This window comes from Corvus kubaryi, unplaced genomic scaffold (assembly GCF_017639235.1).
Source record: "Corvus kubaryi isolate FWS band 111438036 unplaced genomic scaffold, C.kubaryi_AGA036_p1.0 split2-37374, whole genome shotgun sequence".
In the NCBI taxonomy this organism is placed as follows: Eukaryota; Metazoa; Chordata; class Aves; order Passeriformes; family Corvidae; genus Corvus; species Corvus kubaryi.
This window is the reverse complement of record NW_024582082.1, coordinates 3744910-3767723: the sequence shown is the minus strand read 5'-3', so window position 1 is coordinate 3767723 and position 22814 is coordinate 3744910. Positions and strand designations below refer to the sequence as shown.

Genomic DNA, 22814 nt, shown 5'->3' with positions numbered 1-22814 from the left:
CTTTCTCAGAGGACAGGAACTGCCACCCAGTCCTCACAAATTCCATATGGCATCAGCAGCACCTAGAAAGCATCTTCTCATAATTCTGCATCAGAAAGGAACAATACTGAGCAAAAGGCAATGGATCCCCTTAAAGCTTTGTTCATTTTCAGCACATGCTGCTCTCTCATCCTCACTATCTGAAACATCTAACTCAATTTACATCCTGCTAAACTCCTGGGCTAAGTAATGGCTGGAGGCTACCCGTCTGCTAAATCAGCTGGCCAGAGTGTCCAGGAGTCTCTGCTCTTGCATCAACCCCACCTTGACCCTGGTCATCCTGAGCCCTTTCCTGCAGATGGATCAGGTCTGTGGAGTGAGGACACAGCTCCTCCTGTGCAGGTGAGCTCAGCAGAGCAAGAGCAGGGACCTGCAGCATTAGGATGCAGCGAGCTCCACGCAGTCACAGACACTTCTGCAGAACAGAGCACTTCCAGCTACAACCACAGCTGCAGCGTGGACACAGCCCTGGCCAGACAAGCATCTGCAGCATAAACATGTAACTGGCTTCCAGAGATGATTTTCAAAACCCTGTTAAACAAGCAGGTATAGCAAGAAAAGCCTCAGGCAACCAAAGGGCCGCTGTGCAGAGCTTCATTGCTGTTGCAGACCTGTAAACATTATCCAGCTTACTCACAGCAACGTGAAAAGGACAAATCCCTCTCTCACCAGCACAAATTGTCCAAGAAGTTAAACAAGGCTGCTAATTATTTCTAAGGATTTTTAAAGAATCCTTTAAGATTACTGACCTCAAATTTGATTTAAAAAATGCTATAAATATTTTCAATTAAACATCGTTAGATGACATTTACTTGATGGTATGAAAGAACCATTTTCTTAAGTAATGGCTTTTTGAGAAGCGTGTTGTATTTTACCAGTACACAGCAAATACTAAACCAGAGGGAGCTGTACTAGTCACACCTTACAAAGGATTAACAAGGTGTTTATCTTCCTTGTTTGGCTGAATTAGAACTACACAAAATGCCCTGACTCAAAGGAGGCAGAACATATCCCTACCTTCACCTGCTGTAAACCAAGAAGCACGAGGGATGGAATTACATTGCTGGGTGAGGCTGTAAGAAGTCCAAGGGAAGTTAAGACATCACAAGGAATCCTGGTTATATTTCTCCACCTCCTCTGCAAGACACTTTGCTGTCCCAAGGTTTGTAGACACTACAAAACAACACAAAGTTCACTGCTGTTGCAGCTTATCAGCATAACCTGGCAGACCACCCCACCACTGAGGAAACTCTCTGGAGAGGGCCGAAAGCACCAGAGGACACCTCCATGACTTACTTTCTCACCAGTTTCCTGGAGGAAGAAGCACTGTCTCCTATGATAGGGTAAGCTACAAGGCAGTAACTCCAAGCCTGTGCAGTGTAGGGCATCTCTTACAGTAAGCTCAGACCTCTTAGACATCTCTGGTGCCTTTGCTTTGTTCAGTGCCTCCATTAATATCACCCAGGACTTTATTACCAGGCACTTTCCCCTGGCTAGTGCCTTGACTCTTCCTTTGCTCTACTACTTCTTCGCTGAAGTACATAAAGAGCCAGAGTGTAACAAAGAAATGCACCCCCCATCCTCACTCCTTTACCCAGTCATCCTCCCCCATCCCACCAAGGCAGTAGTCCACTCCTTCTCCCATCCCTAACAAAACAGTGAGATTAAAAGAGTCCTGGGAAACAGAGGACCAGCAAGGGGCATCTTTCAGTGCTCAGGAGGGCAGACACACCTCGAGGCACGAGGTGCCACTGGGTGCACCATAGAGCACAGGTATCCCACAGCAAGAGCTGAACCTGGGCAAGGACTGCTGGAATACACCTTTTCAGCTACATTGGCTTGAGAACAATAATTAAATTCCAGTCTAATTTCCTTCTGATCTACAGCTCTAACTCCTGAATAACTCCCATTAAGCCAATTCCCAACTGTGGTATCACTCTGGATGCTTGCATTAAATAAGGAGCCCAAGAAGCTACTAAAACAATGACAGTCTTTTTATCTGGAAAATACCTGCCCAGGAAATTTCTCCCGTGGAATACATATGTCAGTATTTTAAGTTTCAGTAACACCATATGATGTGCCATCACCACCCTACTCAACACATGGACAAGGACCATAAAGCCTAGAGAACACAATCAAAGCATAAATGGTTCCCTCTGCACTTCTCTTTTTCCTCGTCATCTCCCAGTGTTTAATGCTGTGCCAGAGGGAGCAGTGACCATTGTGGGTCCTCAAACAGCCACCAAAACACCCAACGCTATGCGATGTCACCCAGGAGTACCCTGGGCATTAAAGGCACCACGGACTGAGGACGTCTGTGCAGCTGCTCCACTGTCCTGGTAATTGGGTACTGTGGACACGCTCACGCCGTAAGCACATCTTTGACATAACACGGCATGACAATTTTTTCAGAGTCACAGAAATGCAGAGCATACAAATAAACCTGAATGCTGAAACCATTTCATTGTTCATAAGAATATGTACGCTGCACCTGTTACAACCAAGGGCACTGCTGCACCTTGGAGCTGATTATTTCAGCCTCTAACAAGCCTGTCTGTCTTGGAGGACTGTTAAACTCCAGGAGTTAATAAAGCACAACAAAATTATTTTACAAAAACAAATCATTACCGAATATACAGAGAGAGATCTTTAAATGGAAGGTAAAGAAAACAATCCTCAAACTGACATTTTCCTCTCAGCGTCTCACAACCGCTGAGTCAATTTAAATCAAATTTAACTGAAACAAAATAACTCCAAAATTGATATTGGTAAAGTCCTACCCTGAAACAAATGTTCGGGAGCCCAGCTGCAACGCCAGCCCGGGACTCTCGATAGAGAGGAAGGCAGGACGCTGGCGCGGCACGAGCGGGGAGCGCTCCCCCAAAGCCCGTCCCGGCGGGAGGGAGCAGCCGGCGGCGGCGGCGCTCCCGCAGCCCGAGGGGAGCCGGAGCCGCCGCAGGGAGCAGGTGGCAGAGCCGGTCCCCGCAGCCCAGCCCCGGCGCCGCCGCCAGCCGGGGCCGCGCCGCCAGCACGCGTGGGGCGCCGGGCCGGGGGTGGTTTTTCGGAGGAGAGAAGGAGACGGAGCAGCGCAGGAGAGGAGCAGCACCCGCGGCTGCGGCAGCGCGGTGCGGGCAGGGCGCGGGGGAGGGGACGGCACCGGCACTCACCGAGCTACGCGCGGCTGCTGCTGCCCCCGCTGCCGTCCATGGGGGCGGCGGGGGGACGGGAGCCCGCTGCGGGCCACAGCCGCCCCACGATCCGCCGCATCTGCCCGGCGCCGCCGCCGCGGAGGAGGAGGACGAGGAGGAGGAGGAGGAAGAGCAGAGCGCACCGCCCCGGAGCCCCGCGCAGCCTGGCCGCAGAGCGCCGCCTGCCCGCCGCGCCGGGATGGGATGGGTTAGGATGGGATGGGCTGGGCTCCCGGCGGGCGCAGGGGGGGCCGGCCGCGGGGGCAGGTGCAGCCGCTCGGGGCGGGGAGCGGCGCGGAGCCGGAGCCGGGCGCGGCCCCGGGGCGGCGCAGCTGCCGGAGCGAGGGGCGAGGAGCGGCTGGAAGCGCCTGTGCGTAACGTGGCCGGGCGCGAATCCGCCCCGCGAGGGCTTTTAATGAAGTACAGATGTTCCCTAATATAATTATATCGTCCTCTCCCCGATAATTGGCTTTGGCAGCCGCGCTGATCGAATCCCCCCGCGCGGCTGCCGTGCGCTGCCCCCGCCGGCACCGCAGAGCCGGGGCCGCCCCCGACGCCGCGCCCGGGCACTGCCCTGGGGACCCCGCATGGCCGGGGCCCTGCTCCCGAAAAGCCGCGTTCAGAGACCTGCGATTTCAGTAGAAGCTTTTGGCTCACAGCAGGTGAAGATGAGGGGCAACGCTTATTGACTTGTTTCTTAAAGTGCATGTCCTTAGAGAGCATGGGCTTGCTTTCTAACTGGGCTGCCCGTAGCAGGGAGGATGAAACACCGTGGTTGTAAGGACTGAAAGGTTATTGCACACATTGGGGAAGGACCTTGTTATTGAACAGGAGCACAGCAGCAGAGGATGTCCTGGCCGGCTGAGCAGGACCAGCACCCCCTGTGTAGCTCCCTGGCTGTACCTGTGCTCTCAACGGGCCAGGTGAGCTGCAGATGGTTAAAACACTCCAGTTCTCCCCAGCTTGGCTTGTCTTTAGGGAAATTGCCAATGAGGACACGCTAATACAAGCCAGATGTGTGGGTGTTTTATGCATCTATGCGGGGAAAATGGATCAAGCCCACAAATTCATCTTGCAGAGGACAAGCAGCCAACACAAGGTAATGATTTCTAGTCACTACAGGCCCTAGACCACACTGCTTTCACCCGATGACTCAAAGCTGAAACCCAGCCATGCGATTCCTGCTGACACCTGGACACTATGAGGTGTGTAACTACTTCAGATAAGCAGGATTAGGGAATTCTTTTAGCCCAGGGTTGCAGAGGGGAGTCGCAGAGAGCTGATGCATCTGTACCTCTCTCATAAATAAGTGTCTAAGGGGGATGGGCAGTCCTCCTTGTTAACACAGAGTGCAGGTTGGAAGTCATCCCCCCCATGCCCAAAAGAGAGCTTGTCCTGACCACTCCTCTTGCCCAGTCCAGGGTCTTAACCACCAGCTCTTATCAATTTAAGTGAAGGCAAGCAACTACAGTTCTTTCAAGCAATTACCAGCTTCTCAGCCCAAGCCCACAAAGATAGTCACGCTCCCATTTTATATTTACCAGTGGTACCAAGGTGACACCTGTGAACTGAGAGCCATTTTGTACCTATGGAAAGGGTAAAAGATGTGGCTCCACCCAGAGACTGGAGCTACATCAGCATTAATCCTGGTCCCAGCACGAGGAGCTCTGCCTGTGCCTCAGCAGGAACAGTAAAATGCTCCTTGTTATCACGCCTGTGCTCTGCAGATTTCTGAGGGACCAAAGCAGACAGAGGATTTCACAAGGTGGGCAGGGCCTGGAGCATCCTTGGTTTGCCTTCAGCCGGACCTCTGAGGTTTTGTTCACCCTCTAATACCCCCATGGCTGCTCAGAAGACAGAGAATCCAACACAATTACATAGATAGAAGTGATACTATGTCTTCCAGCCACTCTTTTTCATGTCTGCTTTTTGTTGTTGATTCAGTTCTGATCCCCAGAGGTGAAGGCATGGGGAAAGTGTAGTGCCAAAGGCAGCTGTGTGCATTCCTTGAGAGCAGATGCCTCTGCAGGGGGTGTCTTAGGAGGCAGGATGGGGATAAAGAAACTGAGACTATCTTTTCCTCTGGTTTCACTTCAGCCATAATAGAATCTTTTCTTAGAAGGATGTAAATATAGAAGAGGTGAGGGAAGCACAAAAGCAATACAACCTGGAACAACATGACTCGAAACAGAGGACAAGCAACCTGACAGACTGACTCTGCAATTTCTCTTTCAAGCTCTTTTCTTTAAGTATTAATTTTTTTAATTTAAAAAACCAGCCCATCATAATTACAGGCTCTTACTTAGACTTCCCAATCTTCCATTAAAACCAACACAGAAATTACTTCAGAGAACTACCTAGTTTAACTAACCCTAGTTTAGTTTTCCCTCAAGGGCAGATGCAGCAGAACTTTTACCTTAAATGGGGGAGTTCTCCAGCTTGTGAGCTCTCCAGTGAGGTTACAAGCAGACTCTCACACTTACCTTATTGGCAACATCCTTGATTTTCTTATGCTTCATGGGCTGACTTCTCAGCAGGAGCCTTCTGCTCCCCCCAGATCTACAGAGAGGTACTTTTCAGCTCTCTCTCATTGACTGAGTTTCTCTGCCGTCTTTCCAGGTGTTACGCTGATAAGTGTGTGATTTCCAAGGATAAACTCCGTCAAAGAGAGGAGGAGCAGAGAACTCACTCCTCTCTGACCTCTCTTATATTTCCTGTCCTCCACCCATTATTAAAGGTAGACGGTTCAGAGCTGGCTCGAACTTGTTCCTCAGATATTCCAGGGCAATCTTCTCCAGGCTTTGCCCTTTTCAGTGTACTTTTTGTTTCTGTGCCCCTCTGCAAATAGGTAGGTGTTGTTTCCTGAAAGCATTGTACTTGTATTTTCCTGGAAGCAGAAAACAGGGAAACTTACTGTAAAATTCAACTGGTAACAAATCAATCATTGATTCTGTTCTTTATTTCATCCCATTTTTAGAATAAATGCTTTCTTAAAAGAAACAAGGCAACATAACTGTTTGATCCTGAACAAATAAGAACAACGCCTTTTCCTCCCTGGTATAAGGCACCTGTCCAACATTTTATTAACTTTGCTAATTGCATTAAGCATCCTGCAGTGCTGAACAGTCATCAGCTGCTAACTCCCAGATCACTATAGTTGAGCTGGCTGTCAAATGAGGAAAAAAAAAAAGACATTTTAGACCCAAAGTAGTAACCAAATAATCATACAGTTCTGAATTCTGCTCAGCTCCTAGCAGTGATCGTATTTTATGAACTATTGGAAGATGGTGTTAGGACTCACACAATAAATATGAGCTGTATGGGTGCAACTGATTAATAGATCTCACATGTTCAGACATTTCTACAAACAAGAAAAATTGGGTTTCCCTATGTGAATATTTTATGCAGATTTTTATGCAGATAATTTGTACCTGCTCTTTCATTTTGTTACCTGTAGTATTACATGTGAACATAATAATAATCTAAATTTACATACACAAATTACTGGAAGGTCTGGATCTGGCACACTGGGGAATAATTTCTGGCTGGAAACATTAGCAGTGTGATAACTATTTAGACAACTATATGAAATGAAATAAGCACTTGTCAAAGGAAAAATGCATTGTTATGAAAACTGGAATTGGTATACTCTCAAGTAAAAATGGAGCCTGTAAAAACGAGTTAATCAGAAATTCTCTCCTGCCACTCCCCTGCCTCACTGCTTTTTCTGTTTCTTTCCTCCTTTTCCTGGGGTGAAATCCTCCAGAGGAGAGAGCTGGGGAGGCAGAAGCAGCCATACCATTCTGAAGATGTGGAAAAGCAGTAAATCCTGGCTCAGAGCAGAGGGTTGGCAGGATCCCTCAGCCCAGGCTGGTGGCTCTGCCTGCAGGGATCAAACATGCCTGTGCCAGAGGGGGACCCATCCAGGCTGTGTGTGCCCCACACACAGGGGGACTGCTGGTGCACTCACAGTACGTTTGACACGGGAAATGTTGGCCTTTAATTTTGGTCCTGATAGTAGTCAAGACCTGAATTCTGCTCAAGAACTAACAGGAGAAGCAGCAAGGTGGGAGGGGGACAGACTGCAACTGTCCTGCGGCCAGTCAGGCAGTGGTTTCAGCTGACATGCCTCCATTTTTAAGAAGCACAAGGGCATTTCGACCTTAGTTTTGTGAAAGTGATATTATTTCTGCCTTTCCTTATTTGTTCACCAGGAAACTCATTCTACAGCCAGCCAGAACAAAAATGTGTGGAAGGAAGCAGGGGAAAAAAAAAAAGATAAAAGAAAAAGCCAGTCAAGCTACTGCTAATCATATTAATTTATATATGTTGTTTATAATTAGTGTTTTTAAGCCTTCATTTTCTTTCTTCAATAAAGACCACATCTCTCCAGGACTCTGGCCATGTCCATTGTTTTTATGACAGGCAGTAGAGATAGGTACCAATTACTTAGCTCTTATTTAGTGAGTACTCCAAAGTACTTTGATGCAGCAGCATTGTAAATTCTCTGTAGCAGCTAATTGTCTCATTTTAATTCATTTTTAATGAGACACCTGGGAGAATGAAGAAACATCACAAAACCACAAAAATCCCAGAATACTTTTGAATTGGTTTCCCAATCTCTCCTTATTTCTGCCTTCCTACAAAAGAACTTTTTGGTAGTAGCACATGAAGGTGCAGCTTTGCCCAGCTGTGTGACAACATCGTTCCCTGTCACATCATAACCTTCTCCCACAGGCGAGGGAGGATGGTGGTAGAATCTGTAAAACACCATGGAAGGAATCCAGAGAAACATCTCTGGACTTCAGATGTTCTACATCTTCATCACTTCTGTCTCTCTAGACAACTGAGCCACATTTCCCTCGTTGCCAGCAGGCTGCAGAAGGAAGGGTAGGATTATCGCTTATCATCATTTGACATGCAGATGTGACTCAGATAGAAAGAAAAAAAGGTGGCAAAGGGGTATATTTTCTTCATCAGCAGCTGATTCATTCCGTACTTTTTTGTGAAAGGAAAATGTGTCCTCTGGCAGTCACCAGCGTGGTTTCCTCAGTTAAGATACACACCTTGATTCTCACTCACATGGCTCAGTGTTACACTCTGTGCTAACTTCAACATCCAGATTTTATTGACTCAATAGGGGAATGAATTCCAGTAAGACAGAAGTGCCCAAAACTCTATCAGAAGTTTGGCTTCAGCAAGTCCCTGTCACAGCATCCCTGGTTTCTGCTGCTGTGGTGGCTGGAGGGGGAAGGAGCATACTCCAAGGCAGCCCTCAACCAAATCACACAAGGAGCTCCTAGGTCAAAACCAGCACTGCAAGTGAAGAAAGAACACTGGACACTGAGAAATGTGTGTGGGATGTTCTCACTTTAATTAGAAAGGTACCTGTGGTGGCAGATTGATGATGCTTCCACTGAGGGATTTATTATAAATAGAAAGGCACACCCAGTGAGCTGTGTGGTTTCACTGAGACATTCCCCTCTCTATTTTAGTAAATAGCTGTACTCTTTTGTTAATTGTGATAATTTTTACCAGGTGAGGCCTGTCGGCAGCCACAGGGCGGTGTGGCTGTCCACAGTCACCACAGCAGTTACCATCCCTGGAGCAGTGTCCCCACGTGCCCCCAGGGTCAAAGTCTGGAGCACTTCGTGGTGACTAAGCCCTATCCTTGCCCCACATTTTATCTGACATTCCTTGCCTTTAGCTCTGACACCTTAACGAGGATCTGGCGAGTGGTCAGGGCTGTGGGAAAGCCCACAAGTTTCAGCAGTAGCTGGAAAGCAGCTGTGGATGCTGATTCTGTGGCTGAGGACTCCCAGCCAGGCACAGCCAGCAGATGTACCTCTCTGGTTAGTGCTGGCCTGCCCAGATGCCGTAGCCTGCAGTCACTAACTGGTTTCAGCAGGGGAGAACTCTGGTCCAAGCTTGGTTTCTTTGATGTTTAACGGTATAATGACATTTAATACTATTAGTATGCCAAAAACCCGGCTGCTTCTTTTGTCTAAATTTTAGCTGCTTTAATGCATGCAGGAGCCTTGCACATTTGGAGTACTGAGACAAGGGACTTGTTGATTCCAGCAGAAGAGCTCTCGAGCCTGTGGTATGACCATGGTGGAGTGCCCAGCACAAACACTCAAGGGTTTTATCCACCTCAGTTGCAAAACTCTCCTTCAATTTTGCTGCTTCTGGGAACTGACTAAGGGTGAGGTGAGCTGCCCCCTTGCACAGAAGGCTGCCAAGCTGCTGAGAATGTTTGCAGCAGCAAACTGGGGGTCATGTTGTGACCATACGGTCAGGGAGAGCACCACTTTTGGGAATGAGCATTCATGTGTTGAATCTACTATTACAGAAAAAAAAAGCTGAAAATCCCATAGCATTTAAGAGCTCTTTGTTGATGAAGATTATTTTGACAGGAACTCCAGGAAACTTACATTCCCACTGAAAACCCATTTTCAGGCTATTTTTGTCTTTACTGTATTTCATCTCCTTTTCTAGGATGGATTTTTTTTCACCACAGATGAGATCCCAATTTCTTTTCAGACTTGGACAATGGTGCAGTTGAAGAGGGTGACAACAACAAGCTGCTTCTCAAACTGTCACACAAAAGACTTCAGTCAGGATATTTACAATAAATACAGGCACTAAGTGTGAGGGCTCCCGTTTCCTGGCAGCGTTGCTTTGCGCAGTTTTTTCTCTGGAGGGAATTTATTACATCAGTGGCCTTGGGAATGTATATTGAGATGGTTTAATCAGAGTTGAAAATCACAGCACAGAAAGGGGCTTCAGTTGTCCTGGCTGGACACAACGTCCCCAATTTGGGAGCCGCTGAGGAATGTCACTGATATCACACAGTCTTTTTTATGGCCCTGATTCAGCAGAGCACTGAAGCACATGCTGAACTTCAATTTCTTCAATTAGCCTTAGATACATGCGTAGGGCTGAGGATATGCCACAATACCCACAGAGATCACAGTGCTGTTCAACAGGTAATTTGTTTTGGCCAGTGAATCCCTCTGTAGATAAAGGTTTTGTCAACTTTCCCGTGCTCCCGTCTGTTGCTTGGATCTCCCTGTTGCCTTCATCCTTAGAGTGCCAGGCAGACTTTCAGGGCACACCACTTCCTCCTCATTATATATTCGTACAACATCAAGTACAAACAGGGCTGTAGTTTCTATAGCTCTCATAACACCAATAATTACAACAGGAATGGATTTAAGCATGGGCTTTATTGTCCTCCTAAATGGAGGTTTATATTTAGAGGCCTTCTCTTTCTTGTGTTTTCCTCCATGTGTGAAATGGGTCTTTACTCAACCCAGCTTGATTAAGAGCCCCACGAGGCAAAGTGTCTGTGGGTGGAATGACATCTATTTGAAGGGAACAATATTATGTGAGGAGTAAAGATTAAAAGGTCTGGAAAACTTCTAAGACTTCAGCTGACATATTGAGTAATGCCAAGGCTGTGGCCAAGTTCCTATGTGGCGTGGAAGCTATGGAAATGCAGAATGTTTCTGCAGTAAGTTAATCTACAGATAAGAACCTAAAGCAGAGTTAATTACAGAGCAGGTTCAAGGGAAAGCTCGGCTGAGCCTACAGAGTTATTCCATCAGTGACAGCCTGAGGTTTGGAAGGGGGAACAGAAGATAGGCAGGTAACCTGGGAGAGATGGGCCCAGGCCCACTCTGCTCCAACAGTGTCAAACTGATTGTAGCAGGAGCAGATCCAGGCTGGAAATTCTCAGTGAATTCCAACGAGTGCTGGAATCAGCTGCCTAATTGCATGAAAGCTATGAGGGAATGACAAAGGTGGATCTAACTCATCATCCAGGGGCAAGTTCTAACACTGCTGGACAAACATTTTGCTGAAGGGTCTTTCTCAGCTATCAGGTTTTTATCTGAATTCTATCGACTGCATTCCTAGGAGGAGGCAAAAAGCCTGCAAGGGCAAACCCTCACCCAGAGAATAGTATGTGTTTGATTGACAGTCATGTACTTTTTGTTTGAAATTAGACTTTTCAAAGGAGTAGGGTCAAGAGCTTTTTCTTGCAGAAGATCAAAGGTTACATCCTTTGCTCATCTAAACCAACTTGGCTTCAGTGACTCCTTTGTTGATTTGTAGCAGCTGAGTGTCTCTACCAAAAATACAGCCCAGACATGGAATCAGCAGCACACCCATGCCTGCTTTCCAACTATGAAATAAAACATGATTCATACTCCAAGCACAGAAGTGGAATGCAAAAAGCAAACAGAACACAAGGTGAAAAGTAATTATATTCCCTTAATTGCAGATTAAAAGCAAGTATAACACCAAAAATTGTTCATGAGATTCTTTCCTTTTAAAAACCTGTAAAGCATGAAGACAGCCTCTTTATTGAATTCTGGGTTTTGGCCGAAAAATATATATTGTTGTAGGAATTATTGGAACATACATCTGATTAAAATCTTCAAAAAATGCACTGTAAATGTAAGAGCTATTAAGCCAGGCTGAAATATATAGATCATATTTAAGCTGAAAGGAGGTAAATAATCCATTGCTATAATATGATTGCCATTGGCAGAAAATAAAATAATGTGGAATTATGATAAACAGTGCAGCCAGTAATGGAAGCTATGCCAGCATTCCCAAAGGAGGCACCACCCACAAGTGGCAAGTAAAGAAAGTAGTAAAGTAAATAAAGTTGTGGCAAGACTGGAAGTGCAAAATCTATTTCATAAACCACAGGTTTGAATGTGGAGGGAGTTCTGTTCTGATGGCTGAAACCACAGGACAGAGTAGCAGTGTGGTAGCAGAACTTCATTTGAGTTGACATTCTGATTTGTTACCATTTTATCCTGCTGTGTGACAGGCAGGGGACTGAAAGGGTGGGTGTGCATTGGGGCACGGACTGTTCTCCATTTCAGCCCAGCCTGGAAAGTGACAGTTTGCTTTAATTAGTTTTAACTGGTTCAAATTCTGTAAATGTTGATTTTCACACTTACAGGTTGAGTAAGTAGACACTGTGAAAAGAAAAATTAGAAGAAAAATGTGTGCATAAGAATAGAAAGGGCTGAGCAGCAGAGAAGAAAACTCTCTGAAGAGCTTTGCGAGATGAACACAGCAGCCACCTTCACTAGGCAGTGCCTCATGTGAGTATTTTCTCAGTGAGAACAGAAAGTTATTTTGATTTTTGCCACAGAGGACATTTAGGCTCGATGTCTGTGATGGAGTCTGCGTGACTTGAGAACCAGCAGAATAATACTGTGTGTGTCCAATATCATAAAACACAATTTATTTGCTTTTTCCATCGGAACACACTGTGTTCCTGTGGGGGCATAATTTTAGAGCTCAACTCTCATGCTGGCTCTGAAAGCTTCTATTAAGACAGAAATCTCCCAGATAATAGAAAACTGTCTCAGGCCCATTCTCTTGCACTTCAGGCTCTGTCTGTCCATTCTGGAGTTTATAACAAGCTCATCTTTGCAATAATAGAAAGACTTAAAAAAGGTCTTAAAAGGCCAATGATTTCCAACAGCATCCCTGTTTCCTTCCTCTACTGTTGTATCATTTTCCTCCCTCGCTCTGACAATCTGTTGTCAATACAGGTAAAGAGAGAGATCTTGCACTGAGTTTGGAGGGTGGCAGGATTGTTCAGTGAGGAGGCTAAACTCAGAGTCCTGAGCAAAGCCCAATCTGTCACCACAGCTGAAATCCCTCAAGAGCAGCATTCTGTGCCTCCACATCTCCCCAGCAGTAGCCAGGCTTTCCCCAGAGGGGAACCTACTCCTGCTTTTCCCAGAGGAGGGGATCACAGACCCTGGGCTCTCTTACAGAAAGATGAATAAATGAAAGAGAAAAGAGGAACACAGCAGGCAGCTGCATTTCATTACTTTTTGATTTAGTCATCCAGAGTTACAAAGTGATAGTAAACACTGTTATCTCTGTGTTCTGGGTGGGTGTGAAACATAGCTTTAAGGACATACTCAAAGTTGTTATTGGCTCACTTTGTGCTGTAGACTTTTAATAGAGCTGAATTAACATCTCAGTACTGTATCACAGAAGGAGACCAGGTTTATTTAATATCTAAAAATGCTGGCCCAAACAGGTGGCAACACTGCCCTCCATCAGCCAGTGGAGAGGAAAAATACAGCCCAGTGTTTTTAGTCTATTTGTTTTAAGATTTTTCATACCCAGCATTCAATTAGTCAGCAAGGTTAATCTTTAGCCAGAGCTCGGTGCCAGGACTGGGTTTCTTTCTTCCTTTCTGCTGGAGTTCCTTGTGCACGGAGCCTTGAGTTTGTGTATCCGTAAAGGCAGGGACTGACCTGGGGAAAATGCAAAGCTGTGCCCTTGTCCCCCAGATTGTCCCTGAGCAGGTAACAAGGCTGCATTAGCTCGTCCCCTCTGTCACTGTGTTTCCCACTGACCCAAGCCTCGTCCAAAACAACAGCAGCCCCAGTCAAACCACCAATGATGTTATATTTGCTCTTAAATGTCAAGCTGAGGAATTTGCTCCAGTCATGTCACTTCCTGTGCTGAAATTGAATTTCAGCAGCCTCACTGTCTGCACCAGTCAGAACTGGCTCTTGGTGCAGTTCTGAGTGGGTTTATTGCAGCTCAAAGCTGTCAGGAGAGGCAGAGGAGAGACACTCCAGGAAAAAAAATAGTAATAAACAGCAGTCATACTTCACACATGAACTCATTTTTTCTTCTGAAAAAGAAAAAAACCTGCTAAGCCTCAGAAGAAAGACTCCAGATTGTGAACTTCAGATCTCTTCCCAACAAAGTTCCTTTATCTTGCCCCAGACTGAAACACAGGCATGGGAGCACAGGACAGCTGAGATGGGATCGCTCCTTTTCCTTTTGTTATGCAGAAGTTATGGGAAGACCAAGGCAGGACAGATGATTTGTCTGTGCCTTAGTCAGCCAAGGAACTCTGCTCTTGCAAAACAAAACCATTACCAACAATAATTCAGGCTCTCCAAGGAACATGTCAGGGAATGTAAAGGCTGGAGACTGAAAGACAAGCTGGGAGGAGAGGGAACACTTTCCTCCCTTTGACATGAGCAAAACATTCACATCACTCACCCCACAGGGCACCATGTCCAGGCCCATCAGAAACCTCTGAGCAAGGCTGCACAGGGCTGGACAGAGGGGCTGAAGCACCTCAGGTTGGAGCCACACTAACCAGCAGCTGGAAAGCTCCTGTTAGGGAGCCACCTCAACTAAAATTCGGTGAGGTAACACCACCACTCTTGATTGCACCGTATGGGCCTGTGCCTTTGTATCTCAGAAATGCATTTGGGAGTTTAACTTCCTTGACACTTGAGAAAAATAAGCTCTGCGCAACATTGTTGTTTACATAGAGATGCAAAACTCTGAGCAATGGGAGAGGATTTTAAAAAGCTCTTACAAGAATTTGTTATAGATCCTCTAAGCAAGGAGGATAACTGGACTATGAAATAACCAGTCAATACAAAGTGACGCAGAGAGGCCAAAATCCTAGAAATGGATTTTTATCAGTCCAGGCAAACTAGAAAACCTTGTCCGGGAAAATTAGATTGGAAGCCTTTGGTTTTGATGGTGAATTGTGTTTTTAGAGCGGAAGCATATCCAGTAGGGAATGAAGTTGTACAAAATTTAATCACGCAATACAGGGGCTAGACTGAAGATGTTCGGAAAGGGCAGAACAAAGCACAGACTAGAGAGATTTTTTCTCCACGTACCAGTGGAGAAAAACAGCCCTCTCTGAAAGGTAGGCAGGCAAGATAGTTTTCCAAAGGACCTTATCCTGTGATTAATCTAGACATGATGTTATTTATTCCCCACAACATCCAAAACTTTCATCTGCATTATTTACAAAGTCTGCAGCTATTTGGTACTCAGGACTTAAGAAGTGTCTGCTGTAAGGGGCTCCTGCTTTGAAGACAAATAGACAAGCAGACAAAGAGTCAAGGAAGGGCTCCAGTGTTTCAGCTTCGTGGCCGAGAGCCACTTCTTTGTAGCATATGGAGCACACTAACAGGTTTATTTTCCCCGAGGAGGATGTATAAACTGTCTGCAACTGCTCTTCACACTTGTCACTCTAGGTCAGATAATTTTTCCAAGGCATCCTGCCGAAACGGCCCCCCAGTTGAAGCTGAACAAAGAATTTGTGGACGCCTTGCAAGTTGTTGGGGGAGCAAAGGGCTAAGGCTGCACAACCAGAGTGTGATAAAGCATATGGGGAAGTGTGTCAGGGACGCCAACAAAGGCGGACGGATGAGATACGAAATGAGAGCAATTAAATGAGGAGGGGCAGGGCTGGAGGGGGGCACTGCTGGGAAGCGGAGTTAAATTCGGGTCAGGGAAGACAAGCAGCAAGTGGCAGCATGTCTCTGCAGCTGTCCCAGCCCCGCCAGGTCCCGTCTGTGCCGGCAGCCCTTGGGCTCTCTCCCTGCACCAGGCAGCGCCGGTGGGTGCGAGGGCTAGCCAGCACCTGCTGCCAGCCCCACCGAGCTGCAGCCTGCCCCGAGGCCCATTACACACCGTGATTAATATGCAGAGACCAAAGTGACTGGCAAAGATAATTACACAGCGAGTCAATTGGCTGGCAAAGTTAATTATGCAGGGAGTCAAATGAGTGGCACACCAAGTGACTGAGGCAGAATAAAGAAACATTTGGCAGTGACAAATGGCAAAACAAGTTACTCAGACAGGGGGTCAAGCGGGCTGGACACTGGATGCGTTCTCCGGCAGCAGCAGCTGGCACGGTGTCAGCGGTGTCGCTGCCTGGCTCCGCTCCCGGGGCAGGGCAGGGGCGGCTCGGCCCCGGCTCCAGCGGGGCTGCACCTCCGCCAGCCTTCGCTTCAATTACCCCGTAACCCCGAGGCACTGAACTTCCCTCCGCCTCAGGACTGAGCGCTGTCCCCATTGCGCCACACGAGGAAGTGTTTTGCATTCTCTCCAGCCGAATATTAAGCAGATGTATCGACCTGGAAAGCAAAAATATTAACTAGCCCGGGAGCGAGTTGTGTGCGCGCTCCCGGGGCCAGCACCAGCAGTGCCCTCCCAGCGCAGCTGGGAGCTATAGGGAAGGAAAACGTTCTCCTTCTGCCACTACCTGTCCCAGGCAGGAAAGCCCCACCGACTGAGACAGACTAACAAGCCACATTTTATCTGGAAACCAGCTAGATCTACTTTTCCTGACCATAAGCGATGGTGTATTTTTCAAGGACTTAGTGAAAGAAGAGGGCGCGGAGCTTTGAGATCCCTTGGGAAACATTATATACTTTATTTCCATATATATTCTATTATAAAAATAGCAAGAGTCCTGAAGTGACCTGTAAAGGGCTAAAGGCAAGCAGGTAGCTCTGACCTTTTTACTCCTTACAAGGTATAAGCAAATCCAGAAGCATTGAGATTCTCAAGTGTTTGGGTCTATTCCTTGCTTTCTTCTGCATTAGATAACTTACATGAGTGCCAGAGCTAGAGTTCCCCAAAATTACGTTATGCCTAGAAATTACTGAAACAAACAATTGAAGAAAAGAGAATGTTTAGTCCTTACATCTGCAATAGTTTTGGTTTGTTAGCATTTACTTCATTCTGCTGGCCAATTGGCAGGGTTGGGCAATGAAGGGCTTTGAGACCACACCTGCTGGGAGAGCTCAGGTATCTATAATGCAAATTTACACACAAGTTCTCCAGTAAAATGAAAGAAATTAAAGTCAACTTTTATTAATTGCCTACAAAAACAGTTTTCCCAAACTGTATCTAGTGTTTGCCAGATAAATTCTGTTATTTACATGCAGCACTTTCATATCTGACTTAAGCATTTTATTTGAAATGTATTTCTTCCGCGTTGTGCTACTAAAATCATAAGAAAAAAAGGGAAACAAAAAGAAGGAAAGGCAACTCCAAACCACCAGGCACTTTAAAACAAAGAAGAACAAATAACAATAGCAGAGAATCAATGTGGTACATGAAAAATAAGTCCTTTCTAGGTCATGCTTAAATTTGCATTAATGGCCTTCTTGTCAAATTATCTCAGGGGAACTTCGGATTAGCATGCAAAAGAAGCATGATACAAACTAGAGAAGTAATACTTGTTTTATTTACCAGACCATTTTTTCCAAAGGAACTAAATATAAGAATTTTGAGGGATCTGACTTTCATCTTTTAAAAAGGAAGCACAGTCAGGAAGAGCTCAGCGTAATTAGCAGCTAGTCAAATAACATATAATTCCTCTCTGTATTGACTCAGCAGTGTGTATTTTTTCATGGCAAATATTAAACTGACCCTAGCCACCTCCTTCTGTAGACTGGCTCAGGAGCCCATTTGTTCAGTCCTTGGATAGGCTTTTAAGAAAACAAATGTTACCAAGTGCATTTAAAAGTAAACACAGGGTATTCCCAAATCTGCATCTGAACACTTATTTGATAAATAAGATAGAGAGTGGAGGGAAAAAAAAAAAAAAGCCATAAGCATTGAATCTGCCAGTCCAACATGTAATAGAGGTGAGGTGGTCACCTAAGGGCTGTTGCTGTTGTTTGGGAGGAGCAGGGCAGTCTGTAGGCAAGATTTGGGAATTAATGGAGATCCTGGCTTTTATAATTGTCTGGTGTGCCAGTGAACAGTGAGTAACCTCAAATTCCTGCTGCCTCAGCAGATCGTGGGGGACACTCACCCTGTTGGGGTTTTGGTTCACACACTCTATCAGCATTCAGTGAGACCTTTGGCCCTCATTGTCCTCCCTTATCAGCAGCTGTACAGGAGGCATTCACTGAGGATGCTCCACATCTCCAGTGCTGGCAGGAGGTGGAATCTGGAGGTGGTTTCACACTGCAGCTTCATGCCTGTGGGTCAGGATACCACCTGAACTCAGTTTGTATTTAGCAAATCTGTTAAGGTTTGCTACGAAACCAACCTACTGCTGGCACAAAGGCAGCCTGGAGATAACAAATGGACTTCTGCACCCAGCTCTGAAGGGGATTTGAGCACACAGACATAAAGGCTGTCTGACCTCTAAAGGGAGTATCACTCGTATCGTCAAATCTCTGCTGTCAGAGCAGGGAACTGCACCAGAAAACCTTTTCTCAAATGCTGAAATCTCAGCACTGGCCCAGCAATATACCAGATACAAGAACAGTGCCATTATCATTACTTCAGGATGAGAAAATTGAAACAAATCTTTTGAATTAACAGTTGTCTTTACAAATAGCCCAGAGCTGTCAAGTTCTCAGACTTTCTTGAAACTCCTCTGAATTTTAAAGCCCATCAAGACTTTGCAGCTGGAGTGGGAGTAAATAATCCAGCCCAGACACTGCTATGGGAAAGAAACTCAACAGGGTGAGACAACAGACATCAAACTGTGGCTGGCAGAAACTATTTACACCCACTTCATGGAGTCACCAATTGTTACAGGGAGCACAAGGCACTGGAAAAATCATGCATTTAAGGCACCCAGGGCAAGACACAAGCAAGCTGCTAAAATATGTTTTTAATAGATGGCACCTACAGTGAATACACAGTTACCTGTTTGCATCCTGGTGTATTCAAATGCTGATTTTCAGAATTATAAGACCCACATATTAACGTGGTTTGATCAGCAGTTTTACACTGCTCAGCCATGGCTGCTTTCATTATCTGCCACCCATCTGTACTATTGGTATGCTTGGCTCTTTTACAGTGTTGATCATGTCTGATTTAACATGCCAGGTTACATTAACAGCTCTGAAACCCAAATGGCCACACAAGTCCTGGAAAAGCGGTTGGGCTGCTTTGCTGTTGTTACACATTATATTCCCCTCCTCATTGTCACTAAATCCAACCGGAGAAGCACTTCTAGGGGGAGACCATTAGCCACCAAACACCCCAGGGCATCACAGCAGTCCACAAAGCTGATACTTTCTGCCAGCCGACCAGCAGCTCTAAAATGTGCAGAGCTTGTCAGGTTTCTGGGCACCCCTCCTCCCCCCAGTTAGTCATACCAGTGACTTCTCTGTACAAGGAATTAGGAAGAGGGGAAAAAAAAGCTTTTCCTCTGGCTTCCAATTTAATGAAAGGCTTAAAAGTTCAGTGAATTCAGAGAATGTAACCTTTGGGGCTCTCATGTAGAACAATGAAAATAATAAGGAAATCTAATGTTTCTTATATAAGTATATCTCTTAAAACTCTTACAAATCTTAGCCTTTTTGGTGGCAAGAACTTAAACCAGAGGCAGATCAGAGTCTTGTCAGCCTGCTATAAGATTAAATAATCTATTAATCAAAAATCAGATTAACAACACTTTGTTAAAGCTAATTATGTGAGGAAAGCCAGCTTCTTGTTACATTGCCAAAATATTGGATATAATTTTTTTTTTTATTCATTGCATCATTTTAGACCAAATGTTTTGGCAGCTTAATTAGAGGCAGGTGGTGCCGTTGCCATAATTACATAGAATTCCTCATATTTTGTCATCATGCTTATTAGAGCCCTTGATTCAGCATGAAAGGGAAGAATCCTGGCCAATCAAATATTGAAGCAGTTTTTATGGGAAATGCAATGCACCTTTACGTGAGAGCTGCCTGGCTTAGAGGATGCCAAATATTTATTTCAGCTTTGGGACAATACTGCCTTTTCCAGTAGGAAACAGTTAAATGAGACTGAAAGCTCTCAACCCCAAATGAAACCCAAACCCACTGCAGTCAATGGCAGCATTCCCATTGACTTAATTGGGACCAAAACCCAGCTGGCTTTCCTGAACAGGGTAAGACTGATTTATATAGGATGGATATGGGACAAGTCCACAAATATAACTGAGATCAGAATTTGTCTCATTAATCTCTCGGGAGTTGGGCTGGCTGTGGCCAGGGAAAGCAGAGCTGGATTTGGCTTGCAGGACACCTCAGGATCACAGCCCTGAACCCACTCAGTTCCAAAAGGTGATAATGCTTTTTTCACGTGGTCCTGATAAGGCTTATGCTGAGGCTGTAAAGAGGGTGGTCATGTTCAGTTCAAGGTCACAGAGTCTACGATTCCTTTACCTGCAAGTGTAAAAAAAACTGATAAAGCTTCAACTGCTATTGCCACCTTCCCAGATCTCTCCAGTTAGAACAGTCCTGAGCCTTGCATTGCACCAGCTGGTACAAAGGGGGGATTCACATCTCATGCCAGGCACAGGGCTGATTTTTCAGTGTGACAGAGCACTTGTAGATGGCAAAGTTACAGTCTGTGCATCCCTGGGAGTCAAATGACCTCTCAGCCTTGGATGGTCCTTCTGGGCCAGGGAAACTGTGTCATGGCACAAAAAGGAGTGGCTCCATCTGTACCACATCATGATTTTCAGCACCCCCGATGCAACTCCGTGCAAAGTCCCAGGTTAACAACCCAGACTGACCCTCTGAACAGACAGCAGGCACCACAGCTGAGCTTCACTGAAACAGAGCTAAAAGAGTCCATACCTGCATTTTTAACACCTTTGCCCCTTTTCCCATTTCTACCATCCTACTTTTTACAATCACACTAATTATTTTATGATTGTGCCCCTTAGAGTGAGCTCTGGGGTCTCTGTGTAGCTCGTGTGAGGAGCTCCCTCTGATCTGGACAAGATGTTTCCAGTATTAGAGAGTTATCAATCAAAATCAGTGCTACAGAATGTAAGCAGTAAAGTTCTTAAGCGCCACATTTCCCTTAAGCCTTCTCATTTATCCCTGAGATCTTACACTGCCTGTTCAAAGTTAGTGACAGGACTCAAGTTCACATACGTGCTGGCCAATTTTTTGCTGATCTTAAAGGTTTTAGAGCATTCAATCCATACAGCTCTTCTACAGGGAATGGGGCCAGGACAACGTATCTCAAAGAGAAAACCATGAAATTTACTGGGGGAAACACCCAATCCCCCATGACTTCTTGGTCATTTGGGAATCAGTTTGAGGAAATCAGTGCTATATTTCCCTCTACTTCTTTGAATTTGGAGCCCACACTCCACTTAAGTAAGAGAGACATCAGCAGCAGCTTAAGTGGTATTTTGACTGCCCCATCTCAGGCTGTTTCTGAGCCTGATTCTGTTAGTGAAGAACTGATGGGAGCTCAGCTTCTTATCAGCAAGATCAGCATTTTCCCAGTTCATCTGGGCATAGTGCAGTCTAAAAGAACTGTGAATAAATTCCAGCATAATCAATATGTTTTATCTCCTTTCTAATGTATGCAACAGTTTTAAACCCTTGTGGCTACTGTTATATTTAATGCAAATAACCTAGCAATAATCATCTTATAGCTGTAGCTTCAATGAAGTACTTAAGATGTCACCAAGTCTCATAAGGTGCAATCAACTCAACAGCCTGAGTAAAAGTATTACAGTTTATCAGATTTTAGGGTGTTTTCTATATACACAGCTAATAAATCCTGAAAGGTATTAGAAAAGACCAACAACAAATAAAGATTATGAGGCTGTAAAAGACATTATTTAAGGTATTTTTGTAACTAAAAAACCCATCAAGTATATCCTGGCCCCTCATATAAACCCTGAAGCCTGCAATGAAGAAAACAATCTCCTAAAATGAATCTGTGACCTTTGGGTTTTCAAGAAATAGAACTTGGTGGCAACATTTACCTGAAATGAGTGCTCAGCCAAAAAGAAAAGCAAGACCAAGGGCTTGAGACCAAAACTTGTGTTGTTTTTTTGTACAGGGAGAAGGGATGGAAGGACAGGATTGAGCAGTTGTCAGAATCACAGCTTGTTCTCTATTTCTACATTTCTGTTTTGGATGGACTCCAAACTCCAAATGAAAATACTCTGTCCTACACTACGAGGGAGTTTTAATCCACCCCAAATTTAGCAGCCACAGCATCTCTTCCCCTGTGGCAGTGAGCATTTAACAGAGCACTGCTGCAGTCATTTCTGTCTTTTCCAAATCCACCACACTGCCAAGAAAATCTCCATGTTTCATTTTTATTATTTTCCAAAAGAAACGACAGGGAAGTTTCCCCAAGGGAGAACTCACCCCTCAGTCCTACGAGCTGACTGGTTGAGCTGAGAAGGGCAAAACCATGGCGAAGGCTCCAGCAGGAACAGCAGTGCCCACGGAAGGCTCAGCCCAGACAGGCTGGCACAGCTCCGCTCACTCGGGTGTTGTGCTGGGGCCAGGCTGGTTCAGGTGCTCCCAAGCTGTTGTCTGTGGATCCAGCCCAGGCAGCTGAACCCTTCCCTCTCTATAAACACACAGCTGAACGCCTCCAGCCAGAGCAGCGACGGTGGGAAATGGGCAAGGCGAGCTTTGGGAACTGGAACAGAGTTGAAATGAGTCTGTAACTCCTTTAATTTCTGGGGAATGGAGAAAGGAAACATCGGTACTTAGCACAATCACAGCTGGATGGCACATTCCTCGCTACAGCATTTTGCTTGCTTTAATTACTCAGACTTTTTCTATTTAAATTAAAGGTGCTTCCTGGAAATGAAAGACACAACACAAGATTTGTTTGTAGATTTTAAGACGATATTATGACAGTCATAGCCAACGTATGTAACAGATCAGAAACACTCCACATAAGGCTCTCAGCTTGTTTGGACAACTGTACCTTTGAAATATTGTGAATTTGTCTGTAATTGATGGAGAATGCAGCCCTTCCAGAGGCTTTGATCAGCCCACC

General features: G+C 45.6%; 1 protein-coding gene and 1 long non-coding RNA gene across 7 annotated transcripts in view; both read right to left on the bottom strand.

The window, feature by feature from the left end:
- Positions 1–5992, bottom strand: part of LOC121658106 (ras-GEF domain-containing family member 1C-like) — a 76571-nt gene extending 70579 nt beyond the window's left edge. For 2 of the 6 annotated variants that reach the window (XM_042014561.1, XM_042014559.1), the window contains exon 1: positions 3207–3414. Coding sequence is in view for 1 of the 6 variants with exons in the window: in XM_042014556.1 (XP_041870490.1) it covers positions 5711–5746 (36 nt within the window). In the remaining 5 variants the exon portion in view is untranslated. Of the gene's footprint in view, positions 1–1056; positions 1213–3206; positions 3415–5710 lie in introns of those variants that run through there. The other 4 variants (XM_042014558.1, XM_042014560.1, XM_042014556.1 and 1 more) reach the window with 4 other exon arrangements.
- Positions 5993–16899: 10907 nt separating this feature from the next.
- LOC121658196 lies at positions 16900–22471 on the bottom strand. The gene is made up of 2 exons (XR_006013871.1): positions 22169–22471; positions 16900–20209 (listed from the first exon to the last, which is right to left on the bottom strand). It is a non-coding gene; the product is annotated as an uncharacterized LOC121658196 (long non-coding RNA).
- Between the last annotated feature and the right edge of the window lie 343 nt (positions 22472–22814).